The following is a 19,784-nucleotide window of genomic DNA, read 5'->3' on the forward strand; positions in this document are numbered from 1 at the left end:
GGTGTAGGGGAGGAACAGAGCCACAGATAGCGCCCCCTGGCATCAGGGCAAGAAATGGGCAGCCTCCCGCTTATCTAAGATCTTAATTATAGATCATCAAGGTATGGCAGGAAAGGAGGTAGGCAGTTGGCCCAGAAACAGGTGGGCAGGCCATTTGTAGACTGTCCCTGAGGAAACCCCGTGTTACAGCCTCCTATGCACAGATACTAAATACATAAAAATAACAGACAGGATGCATGTCTCAGGGTGTGGTGTGTAGCTACACGTACAGTATGTATGCATGCATGCACATTGAGAGAATAAGTATTGTTACTCAGTAATATGAAGCTGCATCAGACTGAACATTTTATAGATGGTTTCATGCAGAGCTGTGATACAGGACTCTAATCTCTCCTTAAGCACTATATTCCTGATGGCACAACACATGCTGATTAAACCTTCTCCATGTTTAGATCATCATCTCCAGAATAGATAATATGCCCAGATAATTGCCACTCTAGGAGACTCAAAATCCATACTAAAAGATGCTTTTTCCCCCATTACAGAACCTGGGAAGAAGGGAAGGTTCTCATCTTTGATGACTCTTTTGAACATGAAGTGTGGCAGGATGCAGAAGATTATCGGCTGATATTCATTGTGGACGTATGGCACCCTGAGTTAACACCACAACAGAGACGTACCCTTCCTGCCATTTAAGCAGTGATTTCTCATGCAAAAACCACATCAAGTTTAACCTTTTAGAGTATATACAGCATTAATTTGCCTGGTACTAAGGCAAATGTCATCCTTCTAATAGTTGAAAGATAAGAAGCAATTGCTTCACAATCATTGTGGACTCAGCTTTAAAAAATTCCTATTTCTATTTCATACTGATGTAGCACTGATCTGATCTTTTTGCTTTTAGGCTGCAGGTACAGAAATACTGATTCTTGTTAGCCAAAAAGATTTAGTTCTAGATTTTCAAAATGAAGAATATGCAGGCACATGTTCCATGCCAAAATTATGTGTACAGAAACTATTGCATGTTCATGTATATGCAGCCAGGCACCTCATTTGCCATGTTTATGCACAAGTATCTGGACTGTATATGTTTTTTACCTGATAATTAGGTGCATAAATATGTGCAACTAACCTTGAAAATCTATCGTACAGTTTTGAATAGTAGATGTTTAAGGTATAAAGCAACTAGACACATCTAAAGCTGATACTATATGCAGGTAATGTGAATCAATAGGTTTGTTTTGTATTTTTCTACATGAATAATTGTATTTTTCTAGCATAACTACACACGGATCACTTGCTTTTATGAACCACTATTTTTTTTCAAAAGAACATGTATAATAAGTGCATCTCCAGCTATTAGCAGATGGAGGAATTTTTTTTGTCCAGACCTTATTTTTGCTATGTATGGCCTTCTTCTGCCTTCTGAAAATGCTATTAGTAACTTACATTATTTAATTTTTAGTTAATAGAGTATAAGACTGATAATTAGATCAGTTTTGTTTTCTGAAGTGAAATAGCCTCTCTTCAGTACAGTCCTAGGGTGATGGGCATTTGTGACAGTCACCTGTTGACTAAAATGAGAGTTGTCAGTGCTCAACAGCTTTCAGAGTCATATGGATATTAACTGTTGTTCTCTGTCACATGAAATCCCTCTGCATCATGACAACCATCTTCTGTCCAGGAAGAGCAGGATGCAGCTCCTTCCAAGGACTCTTTTTGAGATTGACCTGACTGGCCTTTCTTCCAAATAAGAACCCAGATAGAATGGAAATAATGTTCCCTGAAGTAGAAGCAGAAGACCACGCTCTAATATAAATCTCTGATCCTGTGGGAATGAAAAGACCAAAAAAAAGTGCAATTGTTTAAAAAATGTATTAACTTAATTTTCAGTGTACTCTGTATTTGTTCTGTTTATTATGAGGTGAAAAGGCCTTATTTCCCAAAAGAATCTTATGAGGTGTCATGGTAGGGAACTTACTCTTCTTCTTTGCACTGCCATACAGGGGAACACAGGGTCCTACACCTGCCATTAGTATCTAGGAGTACTGAAAAGGTAAAATGGAAGAGGATGATCAAGATGAAGAATTTACTTCATGAATTTCATCAGGATTTTCTGTCCAGTCATCTGCAAGTACCAGTAAGCTGTTAAGACTGATGCAAGGGTGCTTAGATAGAATAGCAAGGCAAGGGAGCACTAGGGATAATCATAAGGCAGTACAAAATGATGTGCAGAAACATAGGCAATGTTATCCTCTTCCATTCTTGGCTTGGAAAGTGTTGTTAATATGCTAAACTTATGAATGTGTTATGTTACTAAGGTGTCTTACATTACGGTATCTAAGAACCACATGCCTATATTTCATATGCTATACAATAGCCTAAAATAGCAACATTTATAAAATAACTGTGTATTTCCATAAATTAAGAGCCTTTCAAACTTTCTGTTTTATTAAATAGTTAGATCTTGTCATGCCATAAAACATAATGAAAAATGACTTGTGGCATGAATTGCATAACAATTGTTGGAGGTATGTACTATTTCCTTTTGCATTAGAAAAATCTGATTATCATGTTCTGATCCAGATTCAGTCCTGCCTGGATAGTTATGGTCCAAAAAAGCTTTTCTATGTTCTCTAAATCAGAGAAGACAAAAAGAAGACAAAACAGTATAACCCATATCTATAAGGTGTTCACAGTACTTAGGCCAGTCATCAGTGAAACTTAATATAATTACGTTTGTTTCACATTTTGAAATGTAAAAATGCTTCTTTGAAAGGATTTGTTAGAATTATATATAAAAGCAGTTTAGATATGAGGTACTCATTATCACTGGGCATATCAATAGAAACCAGTCCATCTAACTATTTGAATATGCTATATTTCATAATACAGTAAAAGGATCAAAAAAGACAAATGATGAAAATAATTTATAAAGGAGGCATCCAGAAGTGTTTATCTTGGAACCAAATATGTTTCCTTCAAAGAATATTTTTAATTGACTTTAAATTACATTGCAGTTTCCAGAGCTAAGAATTAATACCTATGTTCCAGTGAAGACGTAACAGTTTCTTAATTTTAATTTGAGAAAGCCCTTGCCATCTTTTTCTTTTTTTTTTGAGCTCAGAGTGTTCCATTACTGTTCATATAGTATTTCTCTTAATTTTCTCTGGAAGATGAAACCTTATCTTTTGAGATTATGATTAACAAATTGATTAAAGCCATCTAGCCAAAACATGGACACACAGGGGTATTGCTGCTCATTAAATAGTATATGGAAGCATAGCATGCATCTAAAACCTGACGGGCTCCTTCAGCCCTGACTCCATTCCATGCTTTAGGGGCTTCTGTTTGATGGGGCTGTTGGAATAGCTTCATACATTAAAAGGCATGTGCAGGAACCAGTAAAAATTGTACTGTGAATAAATGCTGCACCATTTTCAGGCTTTCTGGATTATAAACAGATACTTCAGCCTAATTCAGAGCCTTTCTGAACTGGAAAAGTCTACTGACCTGAAACAAATGAATAAATGAAAAGATCAAATGAAAATGCTTTTATTCCAATAACAGATATCTTCCTTAAGGCTAGGGACAGAAGTTACACATAAACCAGTATAAGTGATTGAAAACCATAGATTCACAGATATTAGGGTCGGAAGGGATCTCAACAGATCGAGTCCAACTCTGGGCAGGAAAGAGTGCTGGAGTCAGATGACCCCAGCCAGGTGCTTGTCAGTCTCCTTTTAAAGACCCCCAAGATAGGGGAGAGCACCACCTCCCTTGGGATCCCATTCCAAATTTTGGCCACCCTTACCGTGAAGAAGTTCTTCCTGATACCTAACTTAAATCTGCTCTCTCAAACAGTTTGTTACAGTTTAAACCTGTCACAGAATAGAAGTTCAGTGCATATAAACCTGTTTCAAAATGGCCAAACCTGGTTTAAAATAAACCTGGATCAATGTAGGATCAGACTTAACTGATTTAGGTTAACTGATCTGAGGAACTACTGTCCCAGATCCCCTCCCAACTCAAGTTATGTCCCAGTCCCCCAGCATCCCAAGATGCACTGGGGCCCTTCACTAGCCCCTCTTGCAGGGCAGGTGGGCTAACCTTGCCTGTGCTGTCTGGTCCGGCTGAGCTGTGGCCAGCCCCACCACACGGCTGTCACAGAGCTGAGGCAGCAAAGCCTCTGCTCCCCTGACTGCGCCTGTCAGCCCCGCAGGGTAGTGGGATACGGTGGGGTGGAAAGCAGGGGAACCCCCCTCGAGCCCCGCCCCCAAGCCTGCCCCAGCCCCGCCCCCGAGCCACGGTCTGTGAGAGTTGCCTCCTCCTCCCAGGACAGGCTGACTGAAGTAACTGACCTGCTGTGGGAAGGAGGAAAGGGCCCCCCCCTCTCAGCTGGCCCCCAAATCCGGTGTCTGTCCACCTGGGGGAAACCCCAGGGGGTTTGCCCTGGTCTGCCCAGCTGCAAGGGCAATTCCTGCCCCCTCTGTGGCCAGGCTGCCGCGAGTCACTAATGCACAGTGGGGAGGGAGGAACAAAGCCCCCCATCTGCATCTCAGCACCCCCAGCTAGGGTTTTCCCAGCTGGGATGGGCTGGGCCCCATGGAGTTCCTCCTCCCTGTCCATGTGGGCCAGCTTGATAGAAAGAAAGATGGGGCCTCACTGCCCAGCACAAGCTTTGTTTGGGTCTTGCTAGCTGCTGCTGGTGCTGGGCTCCATCAGGATGCACCAGGTAACTCGGGGGTCTTACACAGGGCAGTGGGAATGAGTGAACTCCATAGAAGGAAGGATTGGGCCCCATTGCTCAGCGGAAGGACCCTGGGCTGCTTGGCATATCCCGATGAAGCCCCACACCAGCAGCAGACAACAAAACATGCCAGAAGGGCTAATGGCTTGTGCCGGGTGGTGGGGCCCAATCCTTCTTTCTATGGAGCCAACCCAGCCAGGCAGGAAGGGGGCAAGAAACCCTCCCGAGGCCCAGCCCCTCCAACTGGGAAGACCCCAGTTTGGGGCCTGAAACCAGGGTGGGGGGCTTTGTTTCCCCTTCCCCCCTGCACATTAGAGATTCACACTGGCTCAGATGTGTGGGGGCAATCACGCCCCCAGCACAGCTCAGGGCTCCCCCAACGTGGTAAGATGCTGGGCTGGGGGCCAGCCCCAGGAGGGGGGTGCCTTTCCCCCTCTCCCCTGTGCATCAGGGACTCATGCCAGCCTTGCCCCGCAGGGTAGAATTACTCTCTGCGCAGCTGAGCAGACCAGGACTGGAGGTATCCCACATGCCTGAGGTGGGGGGGCAGAAGGGGGGGAGCCAGCACCAGGAGGGAGGCTCTTTCCTTCATGGGGGAAAGCTGGGAGGTACGCCCTAGCACCCCCTGCCTTCTGGTCTGGGTCCATGCAGGCCTCCGTCTGCATTTCCCAACTGAAAACTGAATGTCAGTTCAGTTTGTTATCTGATAAATCTGTGCAGTTTAGAGAAACCTGTGAAAACTGAATCTATGAATTCTGCCTCTGGCTTTTTGACTGTCTGTACTTAGCCTAAGAGATTAAGTCTTGTCCTTCAGCTTTAGAGGGAGTGTGCCAGAGAAGGGCAGTGTTGTCTAATGTTTAAACCATAGTAGAAGTCCTATTAGTAGAAGCTGGATTTTTTTTCCTGTTTATAGCTATCATATATCCAGGCAAAGAGAATCCAGAGTGACCACCACATCCTGTGTATGTGCCAAATTATGTGTGATAGATCCTTAACTAGTATAAATGCCATAACCCTGTTGAAGTCACTGGAGGTAAGCTGTGTTACATTACTTAGAATTTAATGGGGGAGGGGGCTAAGGGGAGGATGGAAACCCCAAAATAGGAGAGCTCAATCATGCAATGTATATTAATGTGTGGTATTTGTCCCTACACATTCCTACAGTATCACCTTGCAAAGAGTGCTCTATGCCTAGGAGGATCACTTACTATCTTACAGAGCAAGCCCCAGTTGATGGCAAACTGCTGATGGAAAAAAAAACACACAAAGGAATTACATTCGTTCAGCAATTATTCTGTAATATAATTACAGATTTTGATAATATACCTGGTAGACATGTATTCTGGCGAGGTTTGTAATGGCTAGAGGTAACCCATTCTTTTGTCATTCACTATAGTCTGACTGTGTTCAATTATAAACTATATCATCACTTCAGTTTATGCATTCAGGGTGGCCTTTCCCAAGGAATACCAAAAACCATGTTATGTTTCACACTGTCATCTCATATTATGTATATCGTTTACACTACTATCTTTGACATATGCACATGAAGCACTTGTTTTAAAAAATGTCAGCAAGGGGTGACTGATTGGAAGGTAAAAGGCACTATAAAAAATTGTAAAAAAACTCTAAGGAAATAAAGTCACTACACAAATGTTAAGTGTTTTTGTTTATCTTTTTATTGTAACTATTTCCATTTTAATGCAGCGATGAGATTCTGTTTGCAAGTAGAGCAAATAGAGAAATAACAAACTGATCTTTGGCATTTCAGTTTTCCATTTTAACCACAGCCCACATCTGTAGTCAGCACACCCCCTCTGGCTGCATCCTTAACTGATTGCAGGAGGAAAGAGGGTTAAATCACTCTTCAGAGCTTTCCTTTGCTGTAGTGACCTAAATGAAACAATCTGGATTGAACCATTAATCACCGGTGACTGTTTCCAATGAGTTACCTCCCCACGCGCACGCAGCTAACAGGCTGTAGCGTTGCCTGTGGAAAAACACATCGTTAAAATTAAATAATTGCCTTTCAAATTGTGTGTGTCTGCTGCCCACACAGCTCCATTACATATAGCTGACAGTTGTATAAGGGCTTCAAAAGTTAAGAATAATTTTTGGAGGGTACTGAAATAAGTGAACCCTGCAAGCAGCCAGGATGATGAGATGTCATAGTGTAGTGTTGAATGACATTATGCTGGTGATGATTTGTTTAAGGAAAAAAACCTCAGTCAAATTTTAGGGTATTAGAGATGCAGTTACCTCAGGATGACAAACTACATTAAATCTGATAATTTTGCTGCACAGTTTTAACTTCAAGATGCTTTGCTTTAAAATGCACTTAATCTAAACTTTGTTTTACTAAAACTGAAGAGCATCTTGGCATAATGATTCAGAGGAACCTCCACCGGCACATCCTTTTCTGTTCAAACAAAGAATTTAGTCCCTCGCTTTTCAGTCTTTTTTATGCCATAAATCAAAGGAAGGATAAAAAAGAAAAGAAGAACTCTTTGTTGACAATCAGACTCCTTGTTTTCTCTTAGTTAGCATCCTGTGCCAAAAGAAAATGTTCAGTCTTTGTTCAGCTTTGGCCGCTCAGACAGATGGCTGGTGACAATCTTTACTTGGTCTGAAAAAATGGAGGACCTGTTTTCAAGCAGAACGTGTGTGTGTGTGTGTGTGTGTGTGTGTGTGTGTGTGTGTGTGTGTGTGTGTGTGAAGCATATTGTGTGCTTGTAGGTTTCTGGTACCGCTGAAGTCTGGCAATGTTTGTGTTAGTGCTTAGGTCTCATTCCAGAGCCAATAGTGGTTGAGTGTTTTCATTTTCACTTTGATCCTCATGTTTCAACGTGCCAGCTTCCACCACCGACTGAGACCTAAAAACAAAATTGCACAAATAATAGGTTAGAGATATTAATATAATTCCCTTGTTTTATCATAATCCTGTCATGTCTACATTTTTATTATGTTCAAAACAATGCATAGGTATTTGTTTTTTAACTAAAAATCATTTCAAATAAAAAAATTGGAAAACATATGTGTTATAGAAATACAATTTGTTTCTTAAAAGATTTAAATTGTTCCATGTTTTAAATATTTAACAATTACGTACAACATGCTGTATATCCAAGCTAAAGACCTCCACCTGAGGTAAGGCTGTAGATGTTTAGTGTCTTTTTGGACAAGGCCATAAGACCTGGACCCTATAACACTTCATGGACCTACTCATGTTAGGTAAGTTACTGGTGTGCCTGGATGCGTGCAAGTCTGAGACCGAACTCATTTTCACAAAGCACCTGGAGTTTGGTAAGTAAGATAATCCTGGTAGAGGACTGTAGGAAGGAACTTCTGTGTCTTGTCCAAGGCCACACAGGGAATCAGAAACAAAATAAGAACTCTGCAGTTCCTGACTCCCAGTTTGTGCCAGTTTATATCAGAAGGCGAGCTCATGTTCCATGCCCAATAAATCCTTGATCTCACCAGTAATAGGCGCAGTAAGGTACCAGCTAAGCTAGTGCGCTTTCTGATGTGCATTCACCTTATTAGGGATGTATGTAGTAGCCATTTTGTTCTGAGACAAAAAGAAATGCAAAAATCTAGAACTTTTGGTTCCAAAATGATTAGATCAATTGAGAAATTGCAAAAAAAAGTAAAAATCTTTTTCTGCAAGATGTTGGGCTCATATGTACACTTCATCAGGCTCAAGGAAAGTTCAAGATGGTAAAAAGTCCCCATATGTAAGAAATCCTGCTTGATCTACACAACAAAGAGCAAGCTCACAAAGAGACTCTTGTTGACCCAGAGGGACAGTTTTTCAGTTTCTGCTTCCTCTGTGCAAAAATGAAGTTCGTTTCCTACATATGGGGACTTTTTACCATCTTAAACCTTCCCTGAGCCTGATGAAGGGCATATAAGCCTGAAAGCTTGCAGAAAAAGATTTTTTTGTTGTTGCAATTTCTCAGTTGGTCTAATAAAAGGTATAATTTGGAAACAAAAGTTCTAGATTTTTGCATCATAAATCCAAAGTATTTACATGCTAATCAGTAATGTGATCCTTAATAACGTTACCCAGGATTATTGCCAGTTCATTACGCTGCACTTCATATTTCTAGGTCCTGGTCTTGTAGTTGCAATAACTTGTTTGAACACTAGCTGTCTCACTGGATAAAATACCATTTGTTTATTCATTAGAATAGTTACTTCAGTCTATAATAGACTACTATCAACAGCAGATGCATCTTGATCAGGGTTGAATACCATGACTGTGAATACATTACTCAGTTCCTCAGGTTTCTAACTCTCTATCTCTAAGTTCTAAACTTGCACAAAAAACAAATACAAACAACAAAAGCAACAAACCCCAAAGTTACATTCCAGATTTGCTAATTTATAGAAACTGGATCCTTACTGTGAAGCTATTGTGTTAAGTTTTGCAAAAGAAATATATTTCCACTGTATACAATTCACCTTAATTTGATATAAGAAATCTATATCAGATCATCTTAATATAGAAATGGCCAAACATTTGATTTTTGAGTTCAGAAATTGATGCAAGACATATTTGAATAAGAACACACATAACCTTCTATTTTCTTTCTATATACAGGCAGTCCTCAACTTACAGCGTTTTGAGTTGCAAAGTTTATAAATTGAAACCCTGTTTCAACTTTCTGACGTCAGTTTAGACTTTACAATGCTTGATCTGATGCCACGCCATGCCAGCGAACAAGTTTGCTGTATCATCCATCTCCCTGGAGAACATCTGTCCAAACTTCTGTGGACACTTTCTTTAAGAAAACAGACAAGACTCCAGAAAAACCTGCAGCCAAGACTCCTGAGAAGACTCCAGCCAAGAACCCTTCAAAAAGTCCAACCAAGTCACCCCAAATAAGTCCTTCCAAATCAATATGATTGCTATTTACAATATAAATACATTGATGTAGCTATATTACTCATCTATAATTGATTGAGTAAAAAATTCTGGGTTATTTTTGATGAAAACAGGGTATCGGGCCTTGGTTCAGGAACCAATCCCCCATTCTTATAATATTGTTTCCTATGGGAAAATTGGTTCCAAGTTACAACGTTTTGACTTACGATGTGGTTTTCAGGAACCAATTGTGTCATAAGTCTGAGGCCTGCTTGTGTTTTTATAAATATTCCAATCCCCCTACTATAATATACTTTTATTGAAAGACGAGAAACTAAGGGGAAAGATAGTCTCTCCATCAGTGCCTTCCTCTGAAGAGTGAGGTTTATGCCTTTTTTTACAAAAAAATAAATTTTGTCGACATATCATAGGTAGATCCTGTTCTAAGTATAATTTTAAAAAATGTCAGTTACTAACAACTGGATACCACTGGGCATCTCTGTTCAAATCTCATTCTTTCTCCCTATTTGAGTACTAATTCTCAGCAGTTATAGGCCTAAGCACCCCTTTGCATCTTTCCCAGTCTCATCATCTTGCCTTCTTTCACATGGGCCTGCAACCTTGAACTCCCTGGTAGACTTGGTGCATTGTGCTTCTTTCGCTATCCCATCACCTGAGCAGCCCAAGGCATTTTTGCTTTTTGTTCTCTGCCTAGAGTCCATGCCTCTTCTGTGTTCCATGTATCAGCTAATATTACAAAGATTAATAATAAGTATAAACTCCTGGGAGAAAGTGATGTTGTGAGCAAGAGATATAGAACTAGATTTCACGAGCTGTAACCTGTAACCATACTCCACCACCCACCTTCTTTTTAGCCTCTGTACCTAATTCAAAAGTGTTCAGCCTAGCAGCATAATAGTTTCCTTGTTTTGTAAGAGCAGTTCTTCCCTTATGAATACAGTGTAAGTGAGATGCTATCTCCTATGATTAACTAGATGTTACAGCGAATATGCCCTCTTCATCACAAAAGCAAAGGTACTTTGGATGCAGATTACTCATTCTTGCCTCGGATGATGAAACAAATTCATGAAAAGCTCAGGCAACTGGTATAAGTACAGGGAAAATTATAACAGGATAGTGATAATGGAATCCCTCAATCTACTGGAAGGTCAGATAAGTCCTCAAGATAGCGCTAGTACTCCAGCTGCATTCTGGAAGGAGAGTTGTAACTCATATTCATGCATATTAGGGCTGTGCAAAACAGCACCATTTTGTTTCAACTTCCATTTCGCCATTTCAAAGGGACAGTGTTTCATTTTGTTTCATTTCAAAGCACTGTTCTGTTTCGCTTCGTTGAAACTATTTCGACGTGTCAACATTTCGCCTATAGGCTATAATGGGGAATCATGAAAATGCCTAAAACTTTGTCATTTCTTGCCTGATTCAGATGAAACTTGCAGGGATGGTAGACCCTTCTGAAAGCATGAAGCCTGCAAACTTTCAAGGAGCTAAGTACAGAGGTTTCTGGAAAACCACCTCAAACTGTTCAAAGCAAAACTCATGGCACTTGCCAGCAGCAGCCTCCTCTCATCCCACATGCAGATCTGGGGGCCTGCACCCCCAGGAGGGCTGCAGGGCTATGCTGGACTCCTTCCAGGGGTGCAGACCCCCAGATCTGTGTGCCAGATGAGAGGAGGCTGCCGCTGCCGCCTGGGATTGGTGCTAGGTGCAGCCTGCACCCAGCGCCGGGGAAGATTGCTGCTGCTGCTGGTCCCAGGCAGCAGTGGCAGCCTTCTGTCATACAGTGTGAAGATCTGGGGGCCCGCACCCCCAGAAGGAGTCCGGCACAGCCCTGCAGCCCTCCTGGGGGTGTGGGCCCCCAGATCTGTGCGCCAAATGACAGGAGGCTGCCATCTGGAACCGGCACTGAAGCCAAGTAAGCCTGGCTTCAAAACTTGAAACATTTTGAAACTTTCAAAATTTTTCGAGTGCCCTCGTTTCATTTCAAAGTTGTCTCAAAGCCTTTTGTTTCATTTTAATTTTGCTGTTTTGAGCTCAAAATGCATTGAAACAGCTTTGAAACAAAATACCTGGCAAAATTTAGCACTGTCCTAATGCATATATAATCTTGCACTCATTAGCTAGTCCTTCACCCCTTCCCTGCCCACCTTCAGACAGCATTAAAATAGTCTGAATGTGTATAGACAGGCTTACTAGTCATAATATGCAAATCCACAAAATACATTGCAGTGCACATAATTGCCAAATACCAGGCCGCTGTCTTGAAACAATTACAATGCCCAGCCTATCTGAACAGTATAAAAAGGAATTGAACCTCAGTATAATCTGCTGTCTAAAGCTCTGACAGCAATTATCTCTCCATTTTTCCCTTTTGTGTTCATTAGAATCAGCTTAGCATCTCTCCTAAATAAACATTTCAGCCCTTGCTCCTGGGCTATCTAATGCATAAATCCAGTTTAGTCCAAAGGGCAGGGTACTGATTTAAACAATCAGCATGGCTCTCCTGATCTCGATAGCAACAATAAGCAACCACAACAAAGAACCTGCCCTCATGTCCAGATTTTCCCTTTCCAAACACAGACTTCTGTTTGCAGGTGTTTGGGCATTGCTTTTTTTGTCTTCATTTTTATTTTTGTTTAAAAGAGGAAAGAGTTAGAAAAGAAACACTGAAACATCTGTTGATTGTGAATTCTCAGTGAAATTCAAAAGTACATTTCTCATGGATATGGGTTCTGGTAGGTATCTGTGGTCTGTATTTTCCTAGGAAATGAATATTGTTATTTTATACCATTGAGAATCTGGTTCATAATGTACGACCTTTGGCACTAGTGCCAGGAAAAAGGTGTTTGCCCTTTTGGTTATATAATATTAATTGGTGGAATTTATTGGTGTTTTAAATATACTTTAAATATATTCTGTACTATACTTTAAATATATTCTGTAACTGCCTCATTACAGTGAGTTGCCATCATCTACTATAAGCTGCCTAGATATAAGATTCTTGTGCCTGTCACATATGATAATATTCTGTGGCTGTGAAAGCCAATTCAAATAAAATGAAAGCCTACTTGAAAAGTGTAAAACTTGCTTTCTTGGCTATGCTGCAAAGTTGTTTTCATATAACTAATGTGTGCACACAATCCCTGATGTTCCAGATGTACACAAATTGATTGAAAGTTTAAGGATTTTGTATGCCAAATCTAAAATATTAAGTCCAGGCCTCTAGAGTAATTTTGGTTCTTAAAAGTGCTGACAAATGGGAAAGTGAATTAGTATCTTCCTCACAGCTGGTCTAGACCAAAACCTACATTGCAACTGGATCATAATGGCCTCTGAATTAAGTGGGACACAAATCCTCAAAGGTCTTTTGGCATCTGATTTCTTCACTGAAAAAAATGTTTAGATACCTGAGTATGTCAGGTGCCTAAATATTTTGAGGGGCTTAAGTAACTTACAGCTCCTAAAGCCTAAGAGCAGTACATGTGAAAGCCAGTTTTAGCCATCTTGATTTTCAATATGAAGTAGGCAGTTTGAAATGTTGCTCTTTTGGTGGATGATTTATAAGAACCTCATTAAATTCAAGAGCAGTTTAGATATCATCATATTTAAGAATGTCCTACTTAATGAAAAGCACAAGTATAGTTCATATGTATGCATGTTCAGTGTTTATGTATTTAGCTAGTGAGAAAGTCAGAAGTGCTGCAAGAGTAAGGAACTAGAGGTGAATTTAGATTCCCTTCACCTGCTTACACCTGTTCTATGTTCATGTCTACTTTTGTCTAACTGGTGTTCCAAAAAGTCAGAAGAAAGTGTAAATTACAGTCAAATGATGGCTGTTCTTGCCTTCATCTTCTAGTCCAAATGTGTGTAAAGTAAATCTGTTTAGACTCCTTTACAGATTGGCAGAGAAATGTTAAAGTAGCTCTACCAGAGTAAAATTAAATGTAAGGAAACTCATGCCATGGTTTGCATCATTTCTGACTGTGGATTCTGTGGCTCAGTTTATAAGACTTATGTAGTTGCCATTTTAACCATGTATGAATAGGATTTTTTTATTTCAACAAATGGTGAATTGTAACAGAAGGCAACATTCCTAGGGACAGACCTACAACTGAATTGAATTCAATGGAGCTGCACTATTTTACACTAGCTAAGGATCTGGCTTTAAGTCTTGGCAGCAGCTATGTTCTCACTTCATTGATTTACTCAGAGTAGTCAGATAGCCTATCTGTTAATTATGCATGGGTGTCATATCACAGATACTGCAAAACAGCTTGAATGTTTTCAAATTTACAGGATCCCTGGACAGAACACAGGTAAATAATACAAATACATTCAGAAGTAGTGGGGGATGAACTAGCTGAAATTGAGGTGATAATTGTAGTTGAGGGATGAGTAGTTCATGGAACCAGTATCACAATGACAGAGGGACCAACTTCCCTTATGCATTTAGGCAGACAGGGTTCTTTGGGTAGATGTGATATCTTTTATTAGACCAACTAAATGGTTAGAAAAATTGTTCTTTGCAAGCTTTCCAGCACAAACAAAAGTTTGCAAAGAACAATTTTTCCAACTATTTAGTTGGTCTAATAAAAAATATCACATCTACACAAAAAGCCTTGTCTGCCTATGTCCTTAGACCAACATGGCCACAACCAACAACCCTTATGCATTTATGCTTTCCCTTTTCCAAGTGTGCTTTCTCTGTTCAAAAAGAGAACTTATGCAAGTTCCCAGCCATTGTGTGGATGTTTCCTAGTGAACATTTTGATCAACTTCAGTTAAAACGATATATTTCCTATCCATGCAGTTGTTCTCTAGTAAATTTACTTCTTGTGAATGTGGCAATGAAGACCTCTGTTTATCCAGGGGCAGAAGCGGCAGTGATAATATAAGTGTCACTCTACCTACCATGTGTCCACTCTATCAGGACAGCAGTTCCTTTTCCATGCCCCTTAAATCCTTAGCCTCCCCAATGAGACCAGCATCAAGAACCCTAACTGTGATAGTGGCTAGGGACAGAAGGTACCTGTAAACTGGTTTAAGTGATCAGAAACTGGTTTAGACCTGTGACAGAACAGAAGCTCAGTACACATAAACCAGTTTCAAAATGGCTGAAACCTGTTTAAGATAAACATGGCTGAATGTAGTATCAGACTTAATTAATTTGGGTCAAACTGGTTTATGAAACTTCTGTCCCAGATCCCTTCCTGGTTCAAGTTAAATCACAGTCTCCCAGCATGCTTTCCAGCCCTGGGCTGTCCCTGCCCCTCTGCTCACTAGCTGGAGCAGTGAGGGCTGACTGATGGTGGGGGGGAGGGCGGAAGGGAAGGGTAGGGCGGTGCAAGCCTGGCTGGAGATATGTAGCCCAGTCTGCAAGGGTGGGGGGACTGCTCCCACCAGCAAACCCCAGCTGGGGTTTGGGGACAGGGAGGAGGGTTAAACACCTTTTTCCCTGCTCAAACTTATTGGGGGCTGCAACTGTGGACCACAAATCCCAGAGGCACCTGGAAGCAGGAAGAGGAAGTGATGAGCAACCCTGCAGAGTCCTGCTGCTGTAATTCTGGACTGCAAATCCCAGAGACCTCGGGGGCAGCAGGAAAAGGAAGTGAACACACAGCCAGAGAGCTGTGCTATAGCACCCCCTGGCTTCTGGCCTGAGCCACAGCAGGTATGAGGTTGCATTTCCTGATTCAAAGGTAAATGTCTTTTCAATTCTGTTTCAATTAAATCTGCGAGAGCTTAGACTAACCTACAAAAACTGAATCGATTCAGCCTCAGGCGTTTTGACTGACTGTACCTAGCCAGTGGGTTTTATCATATGGACTAGCCAGTTGCCCGTCAAGAATGATGGTGGGGGGAGCAGGCAGGGACAAAGCCCCATGTCTCCACCCCCCATCCAGGCCTGCTTCCCACTTCCCTCCTACCACTTGGGGTCCAGGCCCACTCCCTCTTTCCCCACTGTGGCAGCAGGAGGAGGGGAAGAGCAGGCCTGGGCCTGATGCGGTGGGTGTGAGGGAGGCCTGGCCTTGAGGGTGGGGAGAAGCCAGCCTGCTGTAGTGGGGGTGGGGGGCAGTGGGCTTGGGCCGATGTGGCAGTGGTGGGGGGATAGGAGGAGTGGATTCAGGGCCAACTTTGGGGAGAAGTGGGTCTGGGCCCAAGGGTGGAGAGGAGGCCAGCTTCATCCCCCACCACCACGTTGGGCTGGCTCTTCCCCTGTCAGGCTCGCTCCTCCCTTCAAGTGTGTCGGGCCCAGGCCCACTCCTCCCCCCACTGCCACTGTGTCAGCCCAGGCCCACTCTTTGCCCCCCGCCCCACTGCCACGGCACCCCCCGCTCATTCCCACCCATGTCGGCCCTGCAGGCTGCAACAACAGAAGTAGGGAGGGGCAGGCCAAGGCCAGTGCTAGTGGCATTGCCCCCCCACCCCATGGCATCCTGACCCTGCTCCCCCCCCCCGTGCTGCCGCCGTCATCTCCAAGAAGCAAAGGGGGAGGAGCGAGGCCAGCTCCAGTGGTCTTGCCTCCAGCTCCACTCCACTGTTGCTGCCTCCAGGGAGCAGGGCTGGGGAGTCAGGCCAGCTGTGCTGGCCTCGCCTCCCCCCCTCTATCCCCCGTGTTCCCATCATCATGGTGGTGCTCCACCACGTCACCACCTCTTGTCCCAATGCTGTATTTGCACTTTTATTGGTTGTTTCAGTGAGGCAATCACAGTGCAAATAAAGCGTTATGGACAGGCAGCCAGACAGATTAAGGCTTTTATAATGTTAGACTACTGGCTTTGTTCCAAAGTATTTATTGCTAGGCTTTATGATAGGTGTTATTCCAGTCTTGCTAAAGTGTGCTCAGTATTTTGCATGCAGCAGGTCACAATTAACTGCCTAAGCTGAAAACCTTAGCTCTGTGCCAGCATCTATTACATGCCTGTTGTAATGTCAAGGGAGGGTTAGAGGACTGAAATACTGAATTCTATCTGTTTCCACTGAAGAGAATGGACATTTTGCTGTAGACTTTACTAGGCAGATCCATATCCACTTTGCATTGTTCTGGGGAAAGAAAGGAATCCTGAATGATTGTCAGAACCATGTTTACAGAACTTCCCTGCCTCCGTTGATAACCTCACTGAGATTCATGAACCTTCTGTGGAAACTGAACATTAAGTTCCAAACCCTCAGTTGGTAGGGCTGAATGATCCAACATCCATTTCAGGTAGTGCTGGTGACTCACCCCACTTTAACACCATCCAAACATCAGTTGGATTTAGAACATATGAATCATGTTCCTGATGAAATTACCTGACATTATTGCTGAATTCACAAATCTATAAAAGCACAAGGGTATTCAGAGCAAAATAATATACTGCTTTCTTAAAATCAACCAATCTAAAACAGATACTTGCTTAGTTTCCATTTAGGGTCAGTTAATGTGGTAAATTAACACATTGTCTAGAATTTTGAAGAAGTTAGTGCTAAATCTAATGGATATATTCTTCTCTAGAATAGTGTTAAAGGTATTTGTTCTTGTGCTACAGAATTAGCAATATTCCACTTAGCAACGCCTTGAAACTTTCCCTGTACTCAGTCAGTTTTGCTCACCTATAATCAATGAAGGTTCAAAGGTTCTAGCAAGCCTGTGTTGCTGGAGTCTAACCTGTAATCTTGCAGTCTCTCTGAATATGTACATAATCATCAGGCCAGCAGACAAGACCCAATTTATACTATAAAAAGATCAGGGTGAAGCAGGTTTTGCAGTCTAGGAGCCATGTGTGGCTTTGTGACAGGTTGTGCATCTCTTCTTTAAAGAACGGGACTAAATGGAAGTTACATACAGAATTTGCTTGCACTTTGGCAGCATCATGCTTTTACTATGCAAGGATTATGCAGGCCATATTATGCATGATCTCCCTGAAAAAAGAGAAATGCAATTATACTGTCATATGATTTCTCTCCAATGAATCTCACAGTAGCTTTTCTGGTGGCTTTGGAGTAAAGGTATCTCAAAACCCAAGATGGAGCATAGGCATGTATGTGTGTGGAGGTGATTACCTCTATTTCAGTGATGTGAGCAGATTGTTGATTCAAGGTGGAGGGAAAAACTATGGTTGGGGAAGATGTAGCAGCATTTCAGAAGGGTTCTAACTCCAGTCAAAACTTCCTCAACTCTCCTATTAAGGGAGGTTTCTACACTGAAAGAGAAGGGAAAGCAATTACATTAATGCTAGGCTGCATTATTTTATATGGGGTTCTCTGCCACAGAGCTTCTGCAGATACTGTGAGGCAAGCCTTGCCTCTCTTCACTGGTTGTTCTAGATCCCCATGGCATCCTCACTTCTGTGGCACTGATGGGATCTGAGCTTCATCCTTGGGATCAGGAAGAAATAATGGTAAGGGAACAAGAATAGGGTAGGAGCCTTTCTTCAGGCTAAAATAGAATAGGAACAGCTGCAGAAGTATAGACATATATAATTTCTTGCTAGACAGAGGGAAATGCACTCAATATTGAAACATAGTAGCTCAAGCCATCTACATGGAAACGGTGGTAGGAGACAGTGTGGTGGAAAACAATCTTTCTGTCTCAAGTATTTTTGTAATTTCAGAAGTTCTTCCTGTTCCACACTAGAACAAACCCTAAGGCCTTTCATTATTTTCAGTGGACAGAGAAGTATCTCCCCAGAAAATGATCTATTGGGCTCCCTTCAGGAATATGGGATAGCCAAGTTCATGTCCCATAAACTTGAACCGTTTCCACAGGAGAGGTGGAGTGGGCAGCCAACAGCCTGGGAAGAGCACCCAACAACCTGATGGTTAGTGCTATTTTCTAGGATGTAGAAGACCTGAGTGAAAATCAGGCAGAGCATGGAGTACCTTCATCAGCAGATTATTGGCTGTTCTTGGGGAGCAGGTGTATGTATCTGTCTGTCTCTGACCAGCCATCGCACCGTGTCCCAAGAAACTCTTGTCACTGAACCTGACATGTTCTTGCAACTAGTTTGGGAGTCAGTGAATCTGCTTTAATGATGATAAACCATTTTTACAAAGAAAAAAATGTAGGGGTAGAACAGTGGTCACCAACCAGTCGATCTTGATCTACTGGTCAGTCATGACCATCGATTTCAGTCTGTCAGAGACTCCACAATTGGGAGTGCTAGGACACGTGGCTGGGCTGAGCCATGCCCCATGCTGCCCAGGCTGGGCTGGGTGAGTGGGGTCAGAGCCCGGGCACCTTGCCCGGGAGGGGAGTGGGGAGCAGGGCTGAGGGGGGTGGGGCAGGTGGGGGCCAGGGGTGCAGTAGATCCTGGGGTGCCAAAAAGTGATCTTCACCACAAAAAGGTTGGAGACCACTGAGAGAGAAGAATTAAATTGCAGGAGTGGCTGGGAGAAATAGCAGCAGAAGGCCTCCCACCAATTTGTTTCCTTGGGACTGGGATAAAGTAGCATCTGTGAGAGTAGAGAGGTAGTAGGAAGGATCCCCAGCCTCCTGAATGAGACAGCTGCAGCAACAGGAGTAGTAGTAGCAGCAGTAGCTGAAAGTTGTAAAGACATGCATTGCTTAGAGCTGCTTCTTGGCGTCACATGCTTTTGTACACCCACTCACACCACCATTTGAAATGCACTCTGCTGCTGTTTGGGCTTTTCAGTGTAATAGGTAGAAGAAAGTTGAGTGTGAAAGGCCTAGAGTAATTGATTAGCTGGTAAATACATTCAGATACAGTTTCCAGTCCCACAGACAAACACCCATGTTTATGTACGGAAAACAATAAAAAAGGAATCAATGGTCTTCCAGAGGCTGGATGGCCCATCAGGCTTGCATGGGTAACACATACCTGTTTCTGAAGGCAGCGACATATACGTGAGTGTCTCAGTACCTGGTATGCACTACAGAATCAAATGCAAATGGATGATTCCTATCACTGGCTCCCTGCCCACATCTGCATTTCTAATGTGCCCATCACTGTGCCACATAGGTAGCACTTATAAAAACAAAAGAGTTCTCTTGCATTCTCTCAATAGCAGCTAAACTATACATATACCCTTCCCTTACCTCACCACTGGTGTCTATCTTCCACAAGAACTATTAATTACGCTCTCTGGCTTCTCTAATTATAGGGAATAGTCTCAGGGAAAATACAGGGAAGGGGTGTATCTTGC

General features: G+C 42.4%; 2 protein-coding genes across 7 annotated transcripts in view; one reads left to right on the top strand and one right to left on the bottom strand.

Moving 5' to 3' along the window:
* Positions 1 to 6,410, top strand: part of ASPH (aspartate beta-hydroxylase) — a 201,499-nt gene extending 195,089 nt beyond the window's left edge. For all 6 annotated transcript variants that reach the window (XM_059724050.1, XM_059724053.1, XM_059724049.1 and 3 more), the window contains one exon: positions 546 to 6,410. In XM_059724050.1, coding sequence (XP_059580033.1) covers positions 546 to 696 — 151 coding nt within the window. In that variant the 3' untranslated portion in view covers positions 697 to 6,410. The remainder of the gene's footprint in view (positions 1 to 545) is intronic.
* Positions 6,411 to 6,445: 35 nt separating this feature from the next.
* The window catches only part of CLVS1 (clavesin 1), a 158,249-nt gene continuing 144,910 nt past the window's right edge, over positions 6,446 to 19,784 (bottom strand). Inside the window, exon 5 of the mRNA XM_014606813.3 lies at positions 6,446 to 7,623. Within this exon, the coding sequence (XP_014462299.1) occupies positions 7,536 to 7,623 (88 nt within the window). The 3' untranslated portion in view covers positions 6,446 to 7,535. The remainder of the gene's footprint in view (positions 7,624 to 19,784) is intronic.

This window comes from Alligator mississippiensis, chromosome 3 (assembly GCF_030867095.1).
Source record: "Alligator mississippiensis isolate rAllMis1 chromosome 3, rAllMis1, whole genome shotgun sequence".
Lineage (NCBI taxonomy): Eukaryota > Metazoa > Chordata > Crocodylia > Alligatoridae > Alligator > Alligator mississippiensis.